Source organism: Tachypleus tridentatus, chromosome 6 (genome assembly GCF_004210375.1).
Source record: "Tachypleus tridentatus isolate NWPU-2018 chromosome 6, ASM421037v1, whole genome shotgun sequence".
Lineage (NCBI taxonomy): Eukaryota > Metazoa > Arthropoda > Merostomata > Xiphosura > Limulidae > Tachypleus > Tachypleus tridentatus.
The window spans coordinates 34,734,302-34,761,271 of record NC_134830.1 but is presented as its reverse complement, the minus strand read 5'-3'; the positions used below and the strand labels follow the sequence as shown (position 1 = coordinate 34,761,271).

The window sequence follows — 26,970 nt, the reverse complement described above, 5'->3', positions numbered from 1 at the left end:
TTATAATTTCTCGCTGATCTGATGAAAATGGTACTTATAAAATCTCTAAAATAAAAATTTCCTTAAATATGAAAGTATATTTAAATTCAAAATTTCGCAATATTTTTGACACTTTTAATTTCCTCAACTTCTCAATAATAATTTGATTTTAAGCAATCTATAAGAGCACGGAAAATATATTTTCCTTGATTATTTGTTTCTAGATCGGTGAGGACAGTTTTAACAGTTGAAAATTCAGTAATTATTTAGTACTTAAAATTTAAAGTGTTTCCTTTATTACACGTGGAGATATGTGGTTGTGCGGTCTTGTTAAATCAAAAAACAACAACAAATCAAATAGATAATTTAGAATAGCTTTATTAAACACAAAGAAAAAGGAGATGGAATTTATAAAGAAGATTCAGAAAATTTAATAAAACGATTTACGAAAGTTACATCTGACTAATAGTTAGTGACATAACGGTTTGATATGTCAAAACTTTAAAATTAGAAACAGCTTCCAACCATCTCCATCTGGACCAGTTAAAGATGTTTTCTTTCCTTAACTGTAAATGGTCATACCTATAGAAAAGTGAACCACCAGGTAAATCTTAGAGTTTCAAACTCTGCGAATGTATTTAGTTCAGATGTATTTTCTACGATATACTGCAGCTAGGGAGAGATTATATCAAAATAATTGAACTATTCTTTTCAATGAAAAAATTCCCACAAAAAATAATTATACGGGTGATGAACAATGAAATAATTTAACCAAATTTCAACTTACTTAAATTTGTATTTTAATGACCCTTTGAAGACATTTATTCAATTTGGAAGTCATAAGTCACGTGTTCTAACCTTCTTTCTACTAAGGATAATTATTTGATACTAGAATATTTTTGTCTTTAAATAACAAATAATAAATACACAAATTGCTCAGCAACGTAGTTTTCCTAGCGTATCATCTGGTTCAACTTTGCATTTCATTCCACACTTTTTAAACTCACAAAAGTTTCAATTATTTAACAAATTGTCATATCGAACAAAAATTCCGTTGTGATTAAAAAAAATTATATTTCAGTCAATCGTGCGATAAACGGTCTGTTTAACTGGTAATAGCTTCATAACATTTTTCAGTGAAGTTTAGCTTACCTCTCTAATCGGATTCGGGAGGAACTATTACAATACCACAGATCTGAAAAATAAAGATTCCATTTTTGTTCAAATTCTCCAATGAACTATAAAAGCAACCAGATAAACATGCACATTAGTTATGAAAGTAAGCGAATCGAGTTCCAAAATAGATAAATAAACGATAGATAGATGAATAGATAAACCTCACAGTGTAAAGAAACTGAACCACAAAGTGTTGTAAGGGAACTAATAAACATTTCAGAAAGTTTTATTAATGTATTCTGTTTGCAAATTATCATTAAACCCTTAAATCATTGCCAACAATACTACTGTTTGTTTATTGTTAAGCACAAAGTTACACAATGAGCTTTATCTTTTATTGTGTGCTCACCACAGCTATTGAAACACTGAGTCACGAGCATCATCAATGCAAACAAGTCAGCTGAAAATTTTAAAGAGACTATTCAAAAATTCATAAAGGAAAGAATGCTACCTTAGATTCTTCACTCTAGTTAAGGTCCCTTATATTCTTCACTCCAGTTAAGGTCTACTTTCATGTTCAGTACAATGCTACCTTAGATTCTTCACTCTAGTTAAGGTCTACTCTAATGTTCAGTTTCCGACGTCCTGAATTATTATCACTGTTTTTTTTTTCATCCTCAGAAACATGGTTTCACATTCACTTTTACGAATTTTTTCTTGTGGTTAAGAGTGTATTTTTGTCAAGAAAAGAACATGGGTAAATGTTGTTAGCAGAATTATACAAAACGGTTAACAAGGATGTTTAATGAACAGAGAGCTGTGTCATTAAACTACAGTTTTCTAAGCTAAATGACTTCACTGGTAAGGTGATTTTTATTGGTTTTTGATTCGATGTTTCCTCAAGCAACCGTTTCGGTTGGCTCAATACAAGTTACACTCCCTGAGTATTACCAAGATCCTCGCAATTAAGAAGAAACCTACACAATGGGCTGTCTGTGCTCTGCTCATCACAGGTATCAACACCTGGTTTCTCGCGTTATAAGTTTTCAGACATACCTCTATGCCACTGGAGGCGTCAGGATAATAAATTATAAGTTTTATTTGTTTTGATTTTAAAGAAAAGTGTAGTTTCTATTAGCAGAGATTCTACTTACCTTGGAAATTTCCAAATCCATACAGGCTTGATAAAGTTGGACCTGAAATGAACAAGAGAATATTTATAGTTTAGAAAGTTTAACAACAAAGAACCACCTCTTGCGAAAATTCTTTCGACATTTTAAAAGAATGTAAATACTGTTGTTAAAGCCGAGAGACAGGAAACGTTATTTATTATAAAGTATTTAACGTAATGTAATTAGTATTAACACCACATATTAGAGTTTGTCTGCTCGCTTCTGCAGTTATTTTAACAACTACTTTAAGTTAGTTGAACCTCGTAAATGTGGTTAATTTATGCAACAAATCTAGGAAATCCCACCTGGCCAACAAAGTCTTCTGGGAACTTTTCCTCCTGTGGAATATAAAGAATAAAAACATATCACTTTTCCTTTAGCTTATTATTATTATTATAAATGAGAGCTTTATATAATATTGGAATGTTTATAGTTGTTATATTTATTTAGTTGTTGTAGTTCTGCACATAAAATGATCCATACGTTTTTTTGTAAAACCTGTTCAGCTACATACTCTAAGTGTTTCTGCTAATCGTAACACTGGTTATGAAATATTAAAAGATGTGAAGAACTAAGGTAATGCACATTGTGAAACGCTGGTATTGAAAGGTGAAAAAAATAAACTGTATGTAACAAAACAAATAAGTTAAGTGATCACAACAATCATGAAGTAAAAGCAAGATAACATTTTGTTTGGACTTAGAAATCAGTGATTTCAACTATTATATCTTTTAATTCCGTGAATAAGCGCATCAAATCGTAAATATCACCTGAAATCACTTGAAACTAACAAACAATACTTACTGATTTGGACTTGCACTCTCCATGTTTCGCTTTGATGTTTTCGAGGATCTGCAAGATTTTAAATGTTTTATTTAATGATATAAATAAATATCAAAGTTTAGTGGTTTTTTTGTGTATATTTTACTATTAATTCAAAAATAACAATAAAGTTAGTGGTGATTGGCACAGTAATAACAATATTTTGAGAGATAATGCTTGCAACATATATGTGCAGTGATGACAAAACAAAACTAGCAGTGTGTTGAAAAAGGAACGCTTTCTAATTTCAGCGAAATTCATTCCTTGAAAACCGCAGGGCACAAGCAGTGTTTTCCCTACTATTGCCTTAAGACATGTATGTGAATATCCAGTATACGTGAAAAAACTATTACCTCAGCATTCAGTCCCTTCTCCTCTATCTCGGCTACTGCTTTGTCAAACTTGTATTTCCCATTTTCGTTAAACTAGAAAAGAATGAATATTAATGTTACACACTTCATCAGGGTAAACGCTGAGAAAGTAGAATATAAATACCATAAAAATTAAACACAATCAAACTGGGTTAAAATATACACAACAATGTTGAACAGATGGCATCACAGACGTCATCTATTCCTGTAGGGATACACTAATGAATTAAATGAGGTAGTACCCTGAAGAGGTTTTACGCATGATCTAGAAGATTTAGAGATGAAATGATGATGAACGTTCTTACCCATCCTTCAGCTTTGAGAGCACAAGTTGTGATGTCAGAACGATGTTGATCCAGAACCTCCTGTTGATAGACCAAGAACAGATATGAGAATAAGGAAATATGAAACTACGGTTATCTGTAGTTAATAATTTAATAAATCCCTTTCATATCACGTGACTCTGGAAAGGGAAGCATATTTAGCTGTTTTATTATTTTTACAAACACATGCACACTTGATAACTAAATCAGATTTTGCTAATTTACCAATAACCTATCCAAGTCAGTTCCTTCTGTTCAATGATAAATTGTTTAAAATTTTAGGGTTAAATCATTTTGGACCCTCCTTACTATAAACGTAGTGTGATATAATATTGATATAAAAACTATTTCTAAACTTGACTTTCTTTAATGTTTAATTGAATATTCAACTGAAAGATCGCTATTCTATATAAAAACTTTTCACTTTTTCTTCATTATTTAATATCGTTATGGATTCTCCATTGTTAAATTTACAGACGAAAATTTTGCCTTATCACATCAGTTGTGACCGACTGTTTGAGTGTAACAAATCAAGAAACCTGAATCTTAATTGAGAAGTGTACTGATAAATATTTTCTAGACAAAAATTATGCCTTACGATTTTAATTGCAACTGATTTTGTTTGATTGTAAAACAATGGAGGAAACAGAGTCTTACTTGAGGAGTGTTTTCAGGGTTAGGTGGAGGGTTTTCCTTGAGACAGTCATTTATCACCTTTTGCTTGGTTTCCTGGAGATACAAATCAAAGTGAAAACATAGCGTTTCGTAAACAGCGCGTTGTCAATAGCTTCAAAATATTAATTCTGAAACGTTTTTGTAATTCTATGAACAAAATAAATATAAAATTATTTTACTCAGTTATTAGACTATGCACGAATAATCTGTAATTAAGGAAGAATAAACATTTTACGTCTCATTTGTTTAATTGTATTAATAATAGTTTAATTATAAAACCGATGTTTGAGTGTTTAAAAATACATACATTTTTGTGAATGATAATTTATAATTAGGAATACATTTATAATATAAGATAATGGTGTGTTTATGAACATACAACCACTGAAATTTCTTTTTTTTTTGTAAAATATTCTTATATCTCTTTATTAACTGATTTCATTGTTGACAAAATTAATAAATATGAATACATGTGTGTGTGTGTTAATAACAATAAAATTTGTGATAAAGAAGTTATTAATGTTTAAAACATTTTCTCGAATGTCAAATTGTTATCAGTTTTTATAAACTGATATTACTTTCTTAGTAGATACCATCTGTTTTCAACTGAATATCTTAAACTCACTTTTTCTTTAGTAGATGGTTCTAGCTGCGGGCATTTACCCCAGTTTATTTGCTGAAAATAACAATACAAAAATAAAACATCTTTATTTCTGTGCATATATACGTATTTTTAAATATATTTCTTAAATTCATATCTATACATATTTATAACTAAATATATATATAACACAAACTGATAATTTAAGACACTTTGTGTATTGAGGTAAAACAAAAAACGACTGCGATAAGTCAAACACAAACACGTTAGTTTCACTAACGCTAAATTTATGTTCGAAAATGTTGTCAAGGTTAGTTTTAGTTCAGAATGAAAATAACAAGAATAAGATGAAAGAAAAATAAAAACATTTTATTTCTGAGCCTGAAAGGTTAAATGCAAATAATTTTAGAAAATGTTATTTCATCACAAAGTTTTAAATCAAGTGACATTTTTGTATTTGTAAAATTAATCTAATTATTAAACAAGCGTGTGAGAAAAATTATAATTATAATTTGTTTTTGTAGCGATTGTAGTTCGAGTGTGTGTGTTTTCTTATAGCAAAGCCCCATCGGGCTATGTGCTCAGCCCACCGAGGAATATCGAACTCCTAATTTTAGCGTTGTAAATCCAAAGACATACTGCTGTATTAGCGGAGGGCAGGTTGTAGTTCGATAGATAAATATAAATGCGTTTGAATTTAAGTAACTTTATAAAACTCTAAAATGTCTTATTTTCAAACTTGCTTATGGTAAATATATGGAAGCCAAAATGAATGGGTTGATTCACATGCAACGCTACACGAGGGCTATCTGTGCTACCTAGTCATCACTACCAACTTTTGAGCTACTCCTTTAGCAACAAATAGTGAATTGACCGTTACATTATAACTCCTCCACGGCGCTAATCACCCAAGTTGATTGTCTCGGAAATGTTTCGTGTTAGATAAAATATCAAGAGTTTAAGTTATATCAAACCATTTTAGGGATAACATGTTTTAATCACTTAGACTAAAATTTATGTCCTTCGAACATGTTGTTAAGGTTAATTTCAGCTCAGGAGATATCTTTATCTTGATATAAATAAAATATATATTTTCGAAAAAGATTTTTAATCATTCTAGTATTATGATTCCTGTTGAATCTCTATAGGTATAAAAGAAAAAGTATAACCAGTGGGTTCAGATATAGGTGGCATAAAAAAAGGAACATTTCAAACAACTAGGGCTATTCAAAGTAGGTCAGTTCCCACATACTTCCATAAAACAAACTAACTTTGATCTTTGAAAGAAATTTCTGAAAGCGGAAGCAGCTATCAAACCAGTTCAACTTGTTTCCTTAACTCCAGAACCAGTTGCAATTCTTATCAAAAGTATTTGGCATTTGTAACATAACTTTTCATTGACACCTATCGCAGTAGGTCTAAAACGTCGTAGCTTGGTTTCTTCAGAAAGACTCGCTGGTTAGGAGCTCTTCTCGTAATTTGCGGGTCAGTAAATTGAAATCCTTTGTTTAACATACTCCCTTTTTAAACTACATAGATGTGATAATATGGTAATTAGTCCAACTATTCTTTTATTAAGAGCAGCCCAAGAGTTAGTGGTGTGTGTTGTCCACTAAGTGCGGTATCTGTTGTTTATTGCTTCATATTTAGGAACAGTTAATGCCTATAGCCCCTGACTAACTTCGTACAAAAGTCAGGGTTTACGGTTTCACTGTCACACAAGTGAAAGAATGCAGTTTCTAGGCAGACCATTGGCTGATTCATTAACTCTTATAATTCATGAAACACTTTGCTGAATTAGCTCTAAGTGTAAGGATTGCTCTGATCGGAGGTCAGTATTTAGGAGTGCACTATTTTGACAAACGTACCTTTAATGCGCGGTATCTCATATAGTTTAGTCATTATAAAAAGTAACATTTTCAGAAGTCTATGTGACTACTACGTACAGAAATAACGAGCCAGTTGAAATTAGTTTTGATCGTTAACTACGTAAAAGTGGATACAAAGTATTCGAACCGCAGGGTAGGAATTACACTTGTATGTTTGCATATCTTTATAAAGCACAAGTACGTTAAATATAAACACATTTAGCATAGACTTTTGAAAACTTTTTTAAAATTAATTTGGTAACATGTAATTGACATTTTTATTAAAACACTTAAATAATTTTAAAACAATGTCACATAGAAATCTGATGATGACAAGTCTACCTTTTAAAAATAATGTTTGAAGATTACTTTAGTTACTTCAGTATAATCTTATAACTTTAGAAACTTTAGTACAGTCTTATAACTTTAGAAACTTTAGTACAGTCTTATAACTTTAGAAACTTTAGTATAGTCTTATAACTTTAGAAACTTTAATTAAGCTGTACAGCTTTAACTTTAGAAACTTTAGTAATAACTTTAGAAACTTTAGTACAGTCTTTTTAAAACTTTAGTACAGTCTCTTTTAATTTTTAGAACCTTTATTACAATTTCATAATTTTAGAAACTTTTATAAAGGCTTATAACCTCAGAAAATTTAGAAGTTTATATCATTACCCAATCAAACCATTTTCAAAGTTCAAGTAACACGTATATATATTTTCAAACATGTACATTATGATATCCTAATTGATTTAATAACAGTATTATTACTATAATTGCAAAGCACATTATTTTATAAAGAAGAATTATGAACGTAGAAGCAGTAGTGAGCTAGAAGCTACTCGATTTTAAAATACATTTCAATGACGAAACTTACAGGAGGAGCAGAATTGCCGTTCTGAGGAGCACCACTGACGGCCACCAAGGCACAAGCCACCAAAGCTAAACGGAGCATTGACATCTTTCTTAATTCTTCAGGACTGGAATAACCACGATGATCCTGACGTGAGTCTTGAGATGACAAGAATTTATATACATTCTACAACCAATCACAACTCTCCTTACTCCGTCACAAGTCAGCTCTAAGCAGTTAACGCGACGTAACAATAGAAGGTGAAAGTAGCGATTTCGAAGGTAAAAAAGTCTGTTTATCTGTATGATAATAAAGCCAAAACTCTAATATTTCAAAATCAAATCGTCATTATTTTTGTAATCGGTTGTGTAACATTCACACTAAACTATGTTTCATAAGTTTAAAAATTAGGCTTGAAATATTGATAACTTAGAAGGAATCATAGAGAATTACATAACGCACTTGGAAAAACACCAAAAAAAAAAAAAACACCACGTATTAACTTAATACTAATATGATAGGTTATTTGTTATATATATATTTCTATGATAGTAACATAAAAGTTATGTTATTTGGTAAAAGACTAGTGATTTATGACATATATTAAATGTTTTTCCACGAACAAAATTTGTGGAAAATGAGAACATTTGTTGACACAAAATGTCTGCAAGTTTTATTTCTGTTGGTTTCAGTTTTGTTCTGTTTTTAGTGATCATGACTAGAATGTCCTTCGGTGAGTTTGCACAAAGTTTACTGACATACAACACAAAAAACAAGGGTTCGTTTCCGTGCAGATGACAAAGTCCATTGTGTAGCTTTACACTAAGAAACACCCGCTACTGACCAGTTGTTGCTTGTTTGTCTTTTTATGTTGATTTTATGATTGGATGTTGATATTCCATCCTTTTGATAATTACTTGAGCCTTATCCATAGTTTGTTTCTGTTAACTTCAAACACTTGAATGTTAAAATTCAAGATGAGTACTGGCTAAACTGTTGCTTTTTCTTGTGGCTTAAATAAATTATCATATTCATTGTTTAAGATTTTGTGTTTAGTTCAAATTAAATACATATCATGTGGCGTCAGTAATGTCTCGTGTTCATGCTGAATAATTAACTTTTCTTTTTATCTTCTGCCCAAGATTAATACTTGTCTGAGTATTATTTGTTTATTTATCGAATTTTGCGCAAAGCTGTACGAGGGCTATCTCCGCTAGCCGTCCCTAATTTAGCACTGTAAGACAAGAGAGAAGGCAGCTAGTCATCACCACTCACCGCCAACTCTTGGGCTACTCTTTTACAAACGAAGAGTGGGATTTGTCTGTATCATTATAACGATTAGGAGATTATCATTATAACGCCCCTACGGCTGAAAGGACGAGCATATTTGGTGTGACGGGTATCCGAGCCCGTGACCCTTGAATTGCGGAACAATAACTTTCTTTTGGTCAGAGGATCTTTTGAGAATGATACAGATTGTAATATGAAACATATTTATTGAGAATAAACAAAAGATATATAACACGAAGGTTGAGATCTGCAATTAGTTTTTAACATCTTAATGAAATCAATGATGGGTAACGTTATCCATAACTCTTTATACATATAGGTGTGGAAAATAGCTGTATGCAAATCGTATTTATACACACTATTTAAAGATGAAAAAAGTGTCTTTATAAATATTTATCTAGCTTTATAATTAAGGAAACCCAAGTCGTAACTTTTAATTTCTTTTCGATGGTAACTGTATTCCCGAAACTAGTGGGCTGTAAGAGATAGTAAGTATTTTAAGGTCGGCTTTTGGTTGGTCTACAAACGATTAGGAGATTACAGCGTCAATCGGTTAGAAAATTAATGGAGGGACCTGTGGCCCTTTCAGCCATAGGGCCATTGTTATGGTCGCTCAATTCCACTATTCGTTTGCGTTGGCTGTGTGTGGTGTTGATTAGCTGCCTTTCCTCTAATTTTACGCTGCAAAATTAGGTACGGCTAGCGCAGATAGCCCTAGTATAGCTTTGCGCGAAATTCAAAACAGACAAAATATTACTAAAGGGTATCCAACTCATTCTTATTACTAAAACGAGAAACAAAATGAAAATAATACATTTTCCGTTGTAAATAGATAATTTATTCTCCTCTTAAAACTACAAAATAAGAGACTGAAAAATGTATCACAGGACTTGTGAACGAAAAATAATACTTTGTCACAATGATCTTTGTATTATTTTACAAAATGAACTTTAATTAAAAAACATGAAACTATTTGTATTAAGTAACTTATTTTGGTCTATCATTATTTTTCAAGTTTTTAAATTAATGTACAAGCTTTTGGCTAAATTACCTAAGCCTTCTATAGGTGTGAAACGCTTAATAAACGACAGGATCTAACACTTGTAGAAGGCTTAGATAATTGAACCGACAGCTTGTGCATTAATTAAAAAAAACCAACGTGATGATAACCCAGATAAATAAATAATCCAAATATGAGTATTCGTGTTAAAAACCTGAAAAATAAAAATGTTTTTAAAGACTATAGTGAAATCTCAAAACTATGTTTACAGAAATGAGCGGCGAGCAATATCATGGCCAGGTGGGTTAAAGCGTTCGAGGGTCATGGGTTCGAATCCCCGTCGCATCAAACATGCTCGCCCTTTTTAACTATTTGTAGGTAAAAGAGTAGCCTAAGAGTTGGCGGTAGGTGATGATGACTAGCTGCCTTCTCTCTAGTCTTACACTGTTAAATTAGGGAAGGCTAGCGCTGATAGCCCTTGAGTAGCTTTGCGCGAAATTCAAAAATAAATAAAAACAATCTCATGTGAAATTTATATTAAAAAATATTGATAGAATTAACCCATTCGCTGTAGTTCAGACTGTTAAACTGCGGCTATCAACTACACAGGACGTTTTCTTCTGTACAGTATGGCTGTGCCGTATTTGGAATTTTGTGGATAGGGTGAGGGGTAATGAAGAGAAAATACAAAATATGATAGTTTCATTATGAGATAACAATATCTAGGGGGATAAAGAGTGCTTTGACACTCAGAAATACCCCTTATCATATTCCATCCAAGAAATGTAGAAACGAAATTCCACGTACGTCACAGCCTCATCATATGGAAAAGAAAGCGTTGGACTCGTATGCATAAGAGTCAATCAGTCATCGGAATTTAGGTCTTAGAAACCTGGGAGGATCATGTTCGCCTTTGACCTCTTCCTCCGACCTGTACTATTGTAAGTTTGTCTACTTTTAATGTTGATATTTTAATATTGTATATTGTTATTGTTTTTCTCAGGTTTATATCCATAAACGTTGTGTAATTTCTTATTTGGTTTAATGCACTCTTATATCCTTTCATGTATTATTGTACCATGAGCTTTATGTGGTTTATACATTATTGTACTATTTATGTAATTACCCGTAAGAAATGTTGTTTTAAGATTTATATAAGCAGGGTAATGCAGTCGTCTTGTGAGTCTTGGTATTGTGTGATGAATACTCTTTTACCAACGAATAGTACAATTGATCGTCCATTATAACGCCCGCACGGCTGAAAGGGCGAGCATGTTTGGCGTGACGAGAATTCGAACCTGCAACAGAGGACGTTGCGAGTCAAACGCCCCAAGTACTTGGCTAGCCGGCCTGTCATTACAACCCGTAATTAATATCAAACACGATATTAATCTTGTCAGCTTTCCAAGGTTGTTTTGAAGCGAACGATAAAAGTATTTGTCATGAAGGCCATATAATAACATTATTATAAAAAGGTTCACCATTATTGTCACGATTTTTGTTTCTCTGTTTGATATCAAGTTATTTCTAAGTGTATCATACTACCAGCTACGACAACCGACGATATTAAAATTTTAATATTACAAATGGTCACACAAGACAGTTGGTCTTATTTATACACTCCAAGATAACTTATCACGTTAAAATATCAGTTAATTCACACCAAAACAACTTAGTTTGTTAAACTGTTGTGTAAAATTAGGTCAATGAAGAGAAACAGGTTTATTTTATTTTCTCCAGACAACCAACCATTTTAAAATATTAATACTTATGAATTTACACAAGAAAGACAGGTTTCATTTTATTCACTACAAGAAAGCCTACCTTATGAAAACATTGATAATTAATTAGGTCACTTACTAATGGCAGATCTTTGAATTCATTCCAACAGTGGTTTCAAACAAAAATACATTCTATTATAATAATACTAAGAGACTTTACCGTAAAACAAAATAATTTTGCCAATTTTTATATTTCTAGTTTTAGGCTTTGTATTTTTGTAGCGTTTGGGTCTTTACTATTTTCGAACATTTGCTAGGACAAAGTCTTGTTTACCTTTCCTCTATAATAATTCTATGGGTGGGGTGGTTTGATAACTCGTTCGTTTAAAAGAAAAGATATTTTATGAGTGCAGCCAGCTTAGTGAAGGAATATAAGAAAAAACATTTTATTGTCTGAAGATTTGAGCCGAGGCTAACAAGAAGTTCGGAGGCTAAAATAACGTGTTTTTTCTTCACTTGAGTAATTTGATTTAGAATAAATGATTTTGTACTTTCAATTCTCAACACATAAGTGAAGTATATATTTGACAATAGGCATTACCATGATAATAATAAGCTATACTTTACTTTAAAATGGTTCGGCAGCGTTCAGGTGGTGAGATGCTCGACTCCTAGCCTGAAGGTCGCGGGTTCGAATCCCCGTCACACCAAATATGCACGCCCCTTTAGCCGCAGAGGCGTTATGATGTGACGGTGATATATGGTCTAATTCATTCTGTTTATTGCGCTCCCAAAGCAGTACAGATGAGTCGTGGATTCGGCAGTACTAGCTTACTGCAAAGGGGGCAGCGAACCAAAAAATAAATTTGACGTCTATGTGATCAACGAATACTTTCGTCTTTTCTACTTTTCGTTAGATAAATTACGTGATAAATTTCTCATTAAAATTACTTCACAAAGCAAATTACAAGTTTCATATAAAATCCTTAGTTTTGATATGATTCTTTAGTTAACTGAAGTGCATTTTATAAACATAATATATATGAATTGTATATATATATATATAATGCATGTATTTTAAGCATAAAGAAACATTTATTAATTATTTCTTACGCGATTCCTTATAATTTCTCGCTAATCTGATGAAAATAGTACTTGTAAAATCTGTAACATAAAAATTTCCTTAAATATGAAAGTACATTTAAATACAAAAAATTCGCAATATTTTTGACACTTCTAGTTTCCTCAACTTCTGAATAAGAATTTGTTTACAAGCAATCTATAAGAGCACGGAAAATATATTTTCCTTGATTATTTGTTTCTAGATCGGTGAAAACAGCTTTAACAGTTGAATTTTCAGTGATTATTTAGTACTTAAAATTTAAAGTGTTTCCTTCATTGCACATTGAGACATGTGGTTGTGCGGTCTTGTTAAATCAAAAAACAACAACAAATCAAATAGATAATTTAGAATAGCTTTATTAAACACAAAGAAAAAGGAGATGGAATTTATGAAAAAGATTCAAAAAATTTAATAAAACGATTTACGAAAGTTACATCTGACTAACAGTTAGTGGCTTAACGGTTTGATATGTCAAAACTTTAGTATCAGAAACAGCTTCCCACCATCTCCATCTGGCAGCCTGGCATGGCCTAGAGCGTTAAGGCGTGCGCTTCGTAATCTGAGGGTCGCGGGTTCGCGCCCGAGTCGCGCCAAACATGCTCGCCCTTTCAGCCGTGGGAGCGTTATAATGTTACGGTCAATCCCACTATTCGTTGGTAAAAGGGTACCCCAAGAGTTGGCGGTGGGTGCTGATGACTAGCTGCCTTCCCTCTAGTCTTACACTGCTAAATTAGGGACGGCTAGCACAAACAAACAAACAAATCCTCACTTTCTAAACTCACAAAAGTTTCAATAATTTAACAAAATGTTATATCGAACAAAATTTCCGTTGTAATTTTTAAAAAACAAATTATATTTCACTCAATCGTGCGATAAACGGTCTGTTTAACTGGTAATAGCTTCATAACATTTTTCAGTGAAGTTTAGCTTACCTCTCTAATCGGATTCGGGAGGAACTATTACAATACCACAGATCTGAAAAATAAAGATTCCATTTTTGTTCAAATTCTCCAATGAACTATAAAAGCAACTGGATAAACATGCACATTAGTTATGAAAGTAAGCGAATCGAGTTCCAAAATAGATAAATAAACGATAGATAGATGAATAGATAAACCTCACTGTGTAAAGAAACTGAACCAAAAAGTGTTGTAAGGGAATTAATAAACATTTCAGAAAGTTTTATTAATTTATTCTGTTTGCAAATTATCATTAAACCCTTAAATCATTGCCAACAATACTACTGTTTGTTTATTGTTAAACACAAAGTTACACAATGAGCTTTATCTTTTATGGTGTGCTCACCACAGCTATTGAAACACTGAGTCACGAGCATCATCAATGCAAACAAGTCAGCTGAAAATTGTAAAGAGACTATTAAAAAATTCATAAAGGAAAGAATGCTACCTTAGATTCTTCACTCTAGTTAAGGTCCCTTAGATTCTTCACTCTAGTTAAGGTCTACTTTCATGTTCAGTACAATGCTACCTTAGATTCTTCACTCTAGTTAAGGTTCCTTAGATATTTCACTCTAGTTAAGGTCTACTCTAATGTTCAGTTTCCGACGTCCTGAATTATTATCACTGATTTTTTTCTCATCCTCAGAAACATGGTTTAACATTCACCTTTACGAATTTTTTCTTGTGGTTAAGAGTTTATTTTTGTCAAGAAAAGAACATGGGTAAATGTTGTTAGCAGAATTATACAAAACGGTTAACATGGATGTTTTTTTAATGAACAGAGAGCTGTGCGATTAAACTACAGTTTCCCAAGCTAAATGATTTCACTGGTAAGGTGATTCTTATTGGCTTTTGATTCGATGTTTCCTGGGGCAACCGTTTCGGTTGGCTCAATATACGTTACACTCCCTGAGTATTACCAAGATCCTCGCAATTAAGAAGAAACCTACACAATGGGCTGTCTGTACTCTGCCCATCACAGGTATCAACACCTGGTTTCTCGCGTTATAAGTTCTCAGACATACCTCTATGCCACTGGAGGCGTCAGGATAATAAATTATAAGTTTTATTTGTTATGACTTTAAAGAAAAGTGTAGTTTCTATTAGCAGAGATTCTACTTACCGTGGAAATTTCCAAATCCATACAGGCTTGATAAAGTTGGACCTGAAATGAACAAGAGAATATTTATAGCTTAGAAAGTTTAACAACAAAAAACCACCTCTTGCGAAGATTCTTTCGACATTTTAAAAGAATGTAAATACTGTTGTTAAAGCCGAGAGACAGGAAACGTTATTTATTATAAAGTATTTAACGTAATGTAATTAGTATTAACACCACATATTAGAGTTTGTCTGCTCGCTTCTGCAGTTATTTTAACAGCTACTTTAAGTTTGTTGAACCTCGTAAATGTGGTTAATTTATGCAACAAATCTAGGAAATCCCACCTGGCCAACAAAGTCTTCTGGAAACTTCTCCTCCTGTGGAATATAAAGAATAAAAACATATCACTTTTCCTTTAGCTTATTATTATTATTATAAATGAGAGCTTTATATAATATTGGAATGTTTATAGTTGTTATATTTATTTAGTTGTTGTAGTTCTGCACATAAAATGATCCATAAGTTTTTTTGTAAAACCTGTTAAGCTACTTACTCTAAGTGTTTCTGCTTATCGTAACACTGGTTAGTGTGAAGGCTATGAAATATTAAAAAATGTGAAGAACTAAGGAAAAGCACATTGTGAAACGCTGGTATTGAAAGGTGGAAGAAATAAACTGTATGTAACAAAACAAATAAGTTAAGTGATCACAACAATCATAAAGTAAAAGCAAGATAACATTTTGTTTAGACTTAGAAATCAGTGATTTCATCTATTATATCTTTTAATTCCGTGAATTTGCGCATGAAATCGTAAATATCACCTGAAATCACTTGAAACTAACAAACAATACTTACTGATTTGGACTTGCACTCTCCATGTTTCGCTTTGATGTTTTCGAGGATCTGCAAGATTTTAAATGTTTTTAAATTTTGTTTAATGATATAAATAAATATTAAAATTTAATGTTTTTTTCCATGTATATTTTACATGGAATATTTTCCGCTGTAATTAGATAATTTATTCTACTCTTAAAACTAGAAAATAAGAGAGTGAAAAATGTATCCCAGGACTTGTGAACGAAAAATAATACTTTTTCATAATGATCTTTGTATTATTTTACAAAATGAACTCTAATTAAAAAAACATGAAAACTATTTGTTTTAAGTAACTTTTTTTTGGAAATCATTATTTTTAAAGTTTTTTTTTAAATTAATGTACAAGCTTTCGGCTAAATTACCTAAGCCTTCTATAGATGTGAAACGCTTAATAAACGACAGCATCTAACACTTCTAGAAGGCTTAGATAATTGAACCGACAGCTTGTGCATTAATTAAAAAAAAACAACTAAAAAAACCAACGTGGTAATAACCCAGATAAATAAGTTAATACAAATATGAGTATTCATGTTAAAAAACTGAAAAATAAAAATATTTTTATTGACCATAGTGAAATTTCAAAACTATATTTACAGAAATGATTGGCTAACAATATAACGGCCCGGCATGGCCAGGTGGGTTAAGGCGTTCGACTTGTAATCCGAGGGTCGCGGGTTCGATCCCCGTTGCACCAAACATGCTCGCCCTTTCAGCTGAGGGGCGCTATAATGTGACGGTCAATCCTACTATTTGTTCTTAAAAAGTAGCCTAAGAATTGGCGGTAGGTGGTGATGACAAGCTGCCTCCCTCTAGTCTTACACTGCTAAATTAGGGACGGCTAGTGCAGATGGCTCTTGAGTAGCCTTGCGCGATATTCAAACAAAAACAATCTTATATAAAATTAATATTAAAAAATATTAACAGAATTAACCCATTCGCTGTAGGTCAGACTGTTAAACTACGGCTATCAACTACACAGGAAGTTTTTGTTCTGTACAGTATGGCTGTGCCGTATTTATTATTTCGTGGATAGGGTGAGGGGTAATGACGAGAAAAAAGAAGATATGGTTGACTTATTATTAGATAACAATATCTAAGGGGATTATTTGGTGTAATGCACTCTTATATCCTTTCTTGCATTATTGTACCATGAGCTTTATGTGGTTTATAGATTATTCTTTATTGATGTAATTACCCGTAAGAAATGTTGTTTTAAGATTTATATAAGCAGGGTAATGTAGTCGTCTTGTGAGTTTTGGTATTGTGTGATGAATACTCTTTTTACCAACGAATAGTAGAATTGATCGTACATTATAACGCCCGCACGGCTGAAAGGGCGAGCATGTTTGGCGTGACGAGAATTCGAACCTGCAACGGAGGACGTTGCGAGTCAAACGCCCCAAGTACTTGGCTGGCCGGCCTGTCATTACAACCCGTAATTAATATCAAACACGATATTAATCTTGTCAGCTTTCCAAGGTTGTTTTGAAGCGAACGATAAAAGTATTTGTCATGAAGGCCATATAATAACATTATTATAAAAAGGTTCACCATAATTGACACGATTTTTGTTTCTCTGTTTGATATCAAGTTATTTCTAAGTGTATCATACTACCAGCTACGACAACCGACGATATTAAAATTTTAATATTATAAATGGTCACACAAGATAGTTGGTCTTATTTATACACTTCAAGATAATTTATCACGTTAAAATATCAGTTAATTCACACCAAAACAACTTAGTCTGTTAAACTGTTGTGTAAAATTAGGTCAATGAAGAGAAACAGGTTTATTTTATTTTCTCCAAACAACCAACCATTTTAAAATATTAATACTTATGAAGTCACTCAAAAAAGACAGGTTTCATTTTATTCACTACAAGAAAGCCTACCTTATGAAAACATTGATAATTAATTAGGTCACTTACTAATGGCAGATCTTTAAATTCACTACAACAGTGGTTTCAAACAAAAATACATTCTATTATAATAATACTAAGAAACTTTACCGTAAAACAAAATAATTTTGCAAATTTTTATATTTCTAGTTTGAGGCTTTGTATTTTTGTAGCGTTTGGGTCCTTACTATTTTCGAACATTTGCTTGGACAAAGTCTTGTTTACCTTTCCTCTATAATAATTCTATGGGTGGGGTGGTTTGATAACTCGTTCGTTTAAAATAAAAGGTATTTTATGAGTGCAGCCAGCTTAGTGAAGGAATATAAGAAAAAAATATTGAAATTACTTCACGAAGCAAATTACAAGTTTCATGTAAAATCCTTAGTTTTGATATGATTCTTTAGTTAACTGAAGTACATTTTATAAACATAATATATATGAATTGTATATATATATATAGAAAGCATGTATTTTAATCATAAGGAAACATTTATTAATTATTTTTTTACGCGATTCCTCATAATTTCTCGCTAATCTGACGAAAATGGTACTTATAAAATCTGTAACATAAAAATTTCCTTGAATATGAAAGAACATTTAAATACAAAAATTTCGCAATAATTTGACACTTGTAGCTTCCTCAACTTCTGAATAAGAATTTGATTTCAAGCAAAATATAAGAGCACGAAAAATATATTTTCCTTGATTATTTGTTTTTAGATCGGTGAAAACAGTTTTAACAGTTGAAAATTCAGTGATTATTTAGAACTTAAAATTTAAAGTGTTTCCTTCATTGCACATTGAGATATGTGATTGTGCGGTCTTGTTAAATCAAAAAACAACAACAAATCAAATAGATAATTTAGAATAGCTTTATTAAACACAAAGAAAAAAGGAGATGGAATTTATAAAGAAGATTCAGAAAATTTAATAAAACGATTTACGAAAGTTACATCTGACTAATAGTTAGTGACATAACGGTTTGATATGTCAAAACTTTAAAATTAGAAACAGCTTCCCCACCATATCCATCTGGACCAGTCAAAGATGTTTTCTTTCCTTAACTGTAAATGGCCATACCTATATAGAAATGTTAAACACCAGGTAAATCTTAGAGTTTCAAACTCTGCGAATGTATTTAGTTCAGATGTATTTTCTACGATATACTGCAGCTAGGGAGAGATTATATCAAAATAATTGAACTATTCTTTTCACTCAAAAATTTCCTACAAAAAATAATTATACGGGTGATGAACAATGAAATAATTTAACCAAATTTCAACTTACTTAAATTTGTATTTTAATGACCCGTTGAAGACATTTTATTTAATTTGGAAGTCAAAAGTCACGTGTTCTAACCTTCTTTCTACTAAGGATAATTATTTGATACTAGAATATTTTTGTCTTTAAATAACAAATAATAAATACACAAATTGCTCAGCAACGTAGTTTTCCTAGCGTATCATCTGGTTCAACTTTGCATTTCATTCCACACTTTCTAAACTCACAAAAGTTTGATTATTTAACAAATTGTTATATCGAACAAAAATTCCGTTGTAACAAAAAAACAAACAAATTATATTTCAAACAATCATGCGATAAAAGGTCTGTTTAAGTGGTAGTAACTTCATAATATTTTTCAGTGAAGTTTAGCTTACCTCTCTAATCGGATTCGGGAGGAACTATTACAATACCACAGATCTGAAAAATAAAGATTCCATTTTTGTTCAAATTCTCCAATGAACTATAAAAGCAACCGGATAAACATGCACATTAGTTATGAAAGTAAGCGAATCGAGTTCCAAAATAGATAAATAAACGATAGATAGATGAATAGATAAACCTCACTGTGTAAAGAAACCTGACCACAAAGTGTTCTAAGGGAATTAATAAACATTTCAGAAAGTTTTATTAATTTATTCTGTTTGCAAATTATCATTAAACCCTTAAATCATTGCCAACAATACTACTGTATGTTTATTGTTAAGCACAAAGTTACACAATGAGCTTTATCTTTTATGGTGTGCTCACCACAGCTATTGAAACACTGAGTCACGAGCATCAACAATGCAAACAAGTCAGCTGAAAATTGTAAAGAGACTATTCAAAAATTCATAAAGGAAAGAATGCTACCTTAGATTCTTCACTCTAGTTAAGGTCCCTTAGATTCTTCACTCTAGTTAAGGTCCCCATAGATTCTTCATTCTAGTTAAGGTCTACTTTCATGTTCAGTACAATGCTACCTTAGATTCTTCACTCTAGTTAAGGTCCCCATAGATTCTTCACTCTAGTTAAGGTCTACTCCAATGTTCAGTTTCCGACGTCCTGAATTATTATCACTGATTTTTTTATCATCTTTGAAAACATGGTTTAACATTCACGTTTACGAATTTTTTCTTGTGGTTAAGAGTTTATTTTATTCAGGAAAAGAACATGGGTAAATGTTGGTAGCAAAATTATACCAAACGTTTAACATGGATGTTTTTTAATGAACAGAGAATTGTGCCATTGAACTACAGTTTCCGAAGCTAAATGACTTCACTGGTAATGTGATTCTTATTGGCTTTTGATTCGATGTTTCCTGGGGCAACCGTTTCGGTTGGCTCAATTCACGTTACACTCCCTGAGTATTACCAAGATCCTCGCAATTAAGAAGAAACCTACACAAAGGGCTGTCTGTGCTCTGCTCATCACAGGTATCAACACCTGGTTTCTCGCGTTATAAGTTTTCAGACATACCTCTATGCCACTGGAGGCGTCAGGATAATAAATTATAAGTTTTATTTGTTTTGACTTTAAAGAAAAGTGTAGTTTCTATTAGCAGAGATTCTACTTACCGTGGAAATTTCCAAATCCATACAGGCTTGATAAAGTTGGACCTGAAATGAACAAGAGAATATTTATAGCTTAGAAAGTTTAACAACAAAAAACCACCTCTTGCGAAGATTCTTTCGACATTTTAAAAGAATGTAAATACTGTTGTTAAAGCCGAGAGACAGGAAACGTTATTTATTATAAAGTATTTAACGTAATGTAATTAGTATTAACACCACATATTAGAGTTTGTCTGCTCGCTTCTGCAGTTATTTTAACAGCTACTTTAAGTTAGTTGAACCTCGTAAATGTGGTTAATTTATGCAACAAATCTAGGAAATCCTACCTGGCCAACAAAGTCTTCTGGAAACTTCTCCTCCTGTGGAATATAAAGAATAAAAACATATCACTTTTCCTTTAGCTTATTATTATTATTATAAATGAGAGCTTTATATAATATTGGAATGTTTATAGTTGTTATATTTATTTAGTTGTTGTAGTTCTGCACATAAAATGATCCATACGTTTTTTTGTAAAACCTGTTAAGCTACTTACTCTAAGTGTTTCTGCTTATCGTAACACTGGTTAGTGTGAAGGCTATGAAATATTAAAAGATGTGAAGAACTAATGTAATGCACATTGTGAAACGCTGGTATTGAGAGGTGGAAGAAATAAACAAATAAGTTAAGTGATCACATGAATCATAAAGTAAAAGCAAGATAACATTTTGTTTAGACTTATAAATCAGTTATTTCAACTATTATATCTTTTAATTCCGTGAATTTGCGCATGAAATCGTAAATATCACCTGAAGTCACTTGAAACTAACAAACAATACTTACTGATTTGGACTTGCACTCTCCATGTTTCGCTTTGATGTTTTCGAGGATCTGCAAGATTTTAAATGTTTTTAAATTTCGTTTAATGATATAAATAAATATCAAAATTTAATGGTTTTTTTCATGTATATTTTACTATTAATTCAAAAATAACAATAAAGTTAGTGGTGATTGGCACAGTAATAACAATATTTTGAGAGATAATGCTTGCAACACATATGTGCAGTAATAACAAAACAAAACTAGCAGTGTGTTGAAAAAGAAACGCTTTCTAATTTCAGCGAAATTCATTCCTTGAAAACCGCAGGGCACAAGCAGAGTTTGCCCTACTATTGCCTTAAGACATGTATGTGAATATCCAGTATACGTAAAAAACTATTACCTCAGCATTCAGCCCCTTCTCCTCTATCTCGGCTACTGCTCTGTCAAACTTGTATTTCCCATTTTCGTTAAACTAGAAAAGAATGAATATTAATGTTACACACTTCATCAGGGTAAACGCTGAGAAAGTAGAATATAAATACCATAAAAATTAAACATAATCAAACTGGATTAAAATATACACAACAATGTTGAATAGATGGCATCACAGACGTCATCTATTCCTGTAGGGATACACTAATGAATTAAAAGAGGTAGTACCCTGAAGAGGTTTTACGCATGATCTAGAAGATTTTGAGATGAAATGATGATGAACGTTCTTACCCATCCTTCAGCTTTGAGAGCACAAGTTGTGATGTCAGAACGATGTTGATCCAGAACCTCCTGTTGATAGACCAAGAACAGATATGAGAATAAGGAAATATGAAGCTACGGTTATCTGTAGTTAATAATTTAATAAATCCCTTACATATCACGTGACTCTTCAAATGGAAGCATATTTAGCTGTTTTCTTATTTTTTACAAACACATGCACACTTGATAACTAAATCAGATTTTGCTAATTTACCAATAACCTATCCAAGTCAGTTCCTTCTGTTCAATGATAAATTGTTTAAAATTTTAGGGTTAAATCATTTTGGACCCTCCTTACTATAAACGTAGTGTGATATAATATTGACATAAAAACTATTTCTAAACTTGACTTTGTTTAATGTTTAATTCAATATTCAACTGAATGATCGCTATTCTATATAAAAACTTTTCACTTTTTCTTCATTATTTAATATCGTTATGGATTCTCCATTGTTAAATTTACAGACGAAAAGTTTGCCTTATCACATCAGTTGTGACCGACTGTTTGAGTGTAACAAATCAAGAAACCTGAATCTTAATTGAGAAGTGTACTGATGTATATTTTCTAGACAAAAATTATGCCTTACGATTTTAATTGCAACTGATTTGTTTGATTGTAAAAAAGTGGAGGAAACAGAGTCTTACTTGAGGAGTGTTTTCAGGGTTAGGTGGAGGGTTTTGCTTGAGACAGTCATTTATAACCTTTTGCTTGGTTTCCTGGAGATACAAATCAAAGTGAAAACATAGCGTTTCGTAAACAGCGCGTTGTCAATAGCTTTAAAATAATAATTCTGAAACGTTTTTGTAATTTTATCAACAGAATAAATATAAAATTATTTTAATCAGTTATTAGATTACGCACGAATAATCTGTAATTAAGGAAGAATAAACATTTTACGTCTCATTTGTGTAATTGTATTAATAACAGTTTAATTATAAAACCGATGTTTGAGTGTTTAAAAATACATACATTTTTGTGAATGATAATTTATAATTATGAATACATTTATAATATAAGATAATGGTGTGTTTATGAACATACAACCACTGAAATTTCTTTTTTTTGTTGTAAAATATTCTTATATCTCTTTCTTAACTGATTTCATTGTTGACAAAATTAATAAATATGAATACATGTGTGTGTGTGTTAATAACAATAAAATTTGTGATAAAGAAGTTATTAATGTTTAAAACATTTTCTCGAATGTCAAATTGTCATCAGTTTTTATAAACTGATATTAATTTCTTAGTAGATACCATCTATTTTCAACTGAATATCTTAAACTCACTTTTTCTTTAGTTGATGGTTCTAGCTGCGGGCATTTACCCCAGTTGATTTGCTGAAAATAACAATACAAAAATAAAACATCTTTATTTCTGTGCATATATACGTATTTTTAAATATATTTCTGAAATTCATATCTATACATATTTATAACTAAATGTATATATAACACAAACTGATAATTTAAAAGACACTTTGTGTTTTGAGGTAAAACAAAAAACACGTTACTTTCACTTACGCTAAATTTATGTTCGAAAATGTTGTCAAGGTTTGTTTTAGTTCAGAATGAAAATAACAAGACGAAAGAAAAATAAAAACATTTTATTTCTGAGCCTGAAAGGTTAAATGCAAATAATTTTAGAACATGTTATTTTATCACAAAGTTTTACATCATGTGACATTTTTGTATTTGTAAAATGAATCTAATTATTAAAGAAACGTGATAGAAAAAATTATAATTATAATTTGTTTTTGTAGCGGTTGTAGTTCAAGTGTGTGTGTTTTCTTATAGCAAAGCCCCATTGAGCTATTTGCTCAGGCCACGGAGAAATATCGAACCCCTAATTTTAGCCATGTAAATCCAAAGACATACCGTTGTACTAGCAAGGGGCAGGGTGTAGTTCGATAGGTAAACATAAATACGTTCGAATTTAAGTAAATTTATAAAACTTTAAAATGTCTTATTTTCAAACTTGCTTATGGTAAATGTATAGAAGTCAAAATGATTGAGTTGATTTACACGCAACGCTACACGAGGGCTATCTGTGCTAGCTAGTCATCACTACCAACTTTTGGGCTACTCCTTTACCAACGAATAGTGGATTGACCGTTACATTATAACTCCTCTACGGCTGAAAGCACTGTCATGTTTAGTGGTACGATGATTTAAATCCGTGACCATTAGATTGCGAGTCAAGCGCTCTAATCACCCAAGTTGATTGTCTTGGAAATTCATCAGAAGCAAAAACCTTGGAAAATCTGCTCTTATGGTTGCTAGAAAATTATAACACCAAGGAAGTACAGTTGAAATTAGCTTTGATCCTTAACTACGTAAAAGTGGATACAAAGTATTCGAACCGCAGGGTAGGAATTACATTTGTATGTTTGCATATCTTTATAAAGCACAAGTACGTTAAATATAAACACATTTTGCATAGACTTTTGAAAACATTTTTTCTATTAACTTGGTAACATATAATTGACATTTTACTATTAAAAACCCTTAAATAATTTTAAAACAATGTAACATACAAATGTGATTATGACAAGTCTACCTTTTAAAAATAATGTTTAAACATTGCTTGAATGGGTAAAAAAATAAATTTTATTACACTTTTACAGCTTTAGAAACTTTATTACATTCTTATAACTTTAGAAACTTTAGTACAGTCTTATCACTTTAGAAACTTTAGTACAGTCTTATAACTTTAGTAACTTTAGTACAGTTTTATAACTTTAGAAACTTTAGTACAGTCTTATAACTTTAGAAACTTTAGTACAGTCTTATAACTTTAGAAACTTTAGTACAGTCTTATAACTTTAGAAACTTTAGTACAGTCTTATAACTTCAGAAACTTTAGTACAGTCTTATAACTTTAGTAACTTTAGTACAGTTTTATAACTTTAGTAACTTTAGTACAGTTTTATAACTTTAGTACAATCATATAATTTTTGTAACTTTAGTACAATCATATAACTTTAGAAACTTTAGTACAGTCATATAACTCCAGAAACTCTATTACATTCTTATAACTTTAGAAACTTTATTATATTCTTATAACTTTAGAGACTTTAGTACAGTTTTATAACTTTAGAAACTTTAGTACAGTCTTATAACTTAGTAACTTTAGTATAGTCTTATAACTTTAGAAACTTTAATGCAGCTGTACAGCTTTGGAAATGTTTTTAAGGCTCTTAATTTTTAGAACCTTTATTACAATTTCATAACTTTAGAAACTTTTATAAAGGCTTATAACTTCAGAAAATTTAGAAGTTTATATCATTACCCAATCAAACCATTTTCAATCTTCAAGGTAACACGTATATATATTTTCAAACATGTAGAATATGATATTCTAATTGATTTAATAACAGTATTATTACTATAATTGTAAAGCACATTATTTTATAAAGAAGAATTATGAACGTAGAAGCAGTAGTGAGCTAGAAGCTACTCGATTTTAAAATACATTTCAATGACGAAACTTACAGGATGACCGGGATTGCCGTGCTGAGGAGCACCACTGACGGCCACCAAGGCACAAGCCACCAAAGCTAAACGGAGCATTGACATCTTTCTTAGTTCTTCAGGACTGGAATAACCACGATGATCCTGACGTGAGTCTTGAGATGACAAGAATTTATATACATTTTACAACCAATCATAACTCTTTTACTCCGTCACAAGGCAACTCTGAGCAGTTAACACGACGTGACATTAGAAGGTGAAAGTAGCGATTTCGAACGTAAAAAAGTCTGTTTATCTGTATGATAATAAAACCAAAAAACTAATATTTCACAATCAAATCGTTATTTTTCCTTGTAATCGGTTGTGTAACATTCACGTTAAACTATGTTTCATAAGTTTAAAACTTGTGCTTGAAATATTGATAACTTAGAAGGAATCATAGAGAATTACTTAACGCACTTGGAGAAACACCCAAAAAAGAATAAACACAACGTATTAACTTGATACTAATATGATAGGTCATTTGCTATGTATATATTTCTATGATAGTAGTATAAAAGTTATGTTATTTGGTAAAAGACTAGTGATTTATGACATATGTTAAAAGTGTCTGCACGTATAAATGGGTGGAAAGTGAGAACATTTGTTGACACAAAATGTCTGCAAGTTTTATTTCTGTTGGTTTCAGTTTTGTTCTGCTTTTAGTGATCATGACTAGAAAGTCTCTCTGTGAGTTTGCACAAAGTTTACTGACATACAACACAAAAAACAGGGGTTCGTTTTCGTGCAGCTGACAAAGTCCACGTTGTAGCCTTACACTAAGAAACACCCGCTACTGACGAGTTGTTGCTTGTTTGTCTTTATATGTTGATTTTATGATTGGATGTTGATATTCCATCCTTTTGATAATTACTTGAATCTTATCTATAGTTTGTTTCTGTTCACTTCAAACACTTGAATGTTAAAATTCAAGATGAGTTCTGGCTAAACTGTTGCTTTTCCTTGTTGCTTAAATGAACTATTATGTTAATTGTTTAAGATTTTCGTTCAAATTAAATACATATCATATGGCGTTAGTAATGTCTCGTGTTCATGCTGAATAATTAACTTTCCTTTTTATCTTCTGCCCAAGTTTAATACTTTCCTGAGTATTATTTGTTTATTTATTGAATTTTGCGTAAAGCTATACGAGAGCTATCTCCACTAGCCGTCCCTAATTTAGCAGTGTAAGACTAGAGGGAAGGCAGCTAGTCATCACCACCCACCGCCAACTCTTGGGCTATTTTTTTTCCAACGAACAGTGGGATTTTACCATCTCATTATAACGCCCCTACGGCTGAAAGAGCGAGCATGATTGG

The 26,970-nt window shown here is 31.6% G+C and overlaps 2 protein-coding genes and 1 long non-coding RNA gene across 3 annotated transcripts; all 3 read right to left on the bottom strand.

The window, feature by feature from the left end:
- Positions 1 to 337: 337 nt before the first annotated feature.
- On the bottom strand, positions 338 to 7,961 carry LOC143252219 (uncharacterized). Its single transcript, XM_076504023.1, has 10 exons — positions 7,805 to 7,961; positions 5,084 to 5,134; positions 4,441 to 4,512; positions 3,766 to 3,825; positions 3,443 to 3,514; positions 3,072 to 3,119; positions 2,573 to 2,605; positions 2,250 to 2,291; positions 1,132 to 1,174; positions 338 to 561 (listed from the first exon to the last, which is right to left on the bottom strand). The coding sequence occupies exons 1-9, from the start codon at positions 7,886 to 7,888 to the stop codon at positions 1,136 to 1,138; spliced, it is 501 nt and encodes a 166-aa protein (XP_076360138.1). The 5' UTR covers positions 7,889 to 7,961; the 3' UTR covers positions 338 to 561; positions 1,132 to 1,135.
- A 5,794-nt stretch (positions 7,962 to 13,755) lies between these two features.
- On the bottom strand, positions 13,756 to 15,883 carry LOC143252225 (uncharacterized). Its single transcript, XR_013028888.1, has 4 exons — positions 15,831 to 15,883; positions 15,320 to 15,352; positions 14,997 to 15,038; positions 13,756 to 13,889 (listed from the first exon to the last, which is right to left on the bottom strand). It is a non-coding gene; the product is annotated as an uncharacterized LOC143252225 (long non-coding RNA).
- Positions 15,884 to 18,605: 2,722 nt separating this feature from the next.
- Positions 18,606 to 25,791, bottom strand: LOC143252224 (uncharacterized). The gene is made up of 10 exons (XM_076504027.1): positions 25,634 to 25,791; positions 23,429 to 23,479; positions 22,785 to 22,856; positions 22,110 to 22,169; positions 21,787 to 21,858; positions 21,408 to 21,455; positions 20,912 to 20,944; positions 20,589 to 20,630; positions 19,410 to 19,452; positions 18,606 to 18,831 (listed from the first exon to the last, which is right to left on the bottom strand). Exons 1-9 carry the CDS (start codon positions 25,715 to 25,717, stop codon positions 19,414 to 19,416), a joined length of 501 nt encoding a protein of 166 aa, XP_076360142.1. The 5' UTR covers positions 25,718 to 25,791; the 3' UTR covers positions 18,606 to 18,831; positions 19,410 to 19,413.
- Positions 25,792 to 26,970: the final 1,179 nt, after the last annotated feature.

Bases quoted from the DNA above. Each gene is read 5' to 3' on its own strand.
- LOC143252219 (XM_076504023.1), bottom strand. From the start codon at position 7,888: ATGTCAATGCTCCGTTTAGCTTTGGTGGCTTGTGCCTTGGTGGCCGTC. The intron at 3,826-4,440 runs GTAAGACTCTGT...GTCTATCAACAG, and splicing joins ACCCTGAAAACACTCCTCAA to GAGGTTCTGGATCAACATCG. The intron at 3,515-3,765 runs GTAAGAACGTTC...ATTCTTTTCTAG, and splicing joins CTCTCAAAGCTGAAGGATGG to TTTAACGAAAATGGGAAATA.
- LOC143252224 (XM_076504027.1), bottom strand. From the start codon at position 25,717: ATGTCAATGCTCCGTTTAGCTTTGGTGGCTTGTGCCTTGGTGGCCGTC. The intron at 21,456-21,786 runs GTAATAGTTTTT...AAAATCTTGCAG, and splicing joins AGAAGGGGCTGAATGCTGAG to ATCCTCGAAAACATCAAAGC. The intron at 20,945-21,407 runs GTAAGTATTGTT...TATATTCCACAG, and splicing joins GAGAGTGCAAGTCCAAATCA to GAGGAGAAGTTTCCAGAAGA.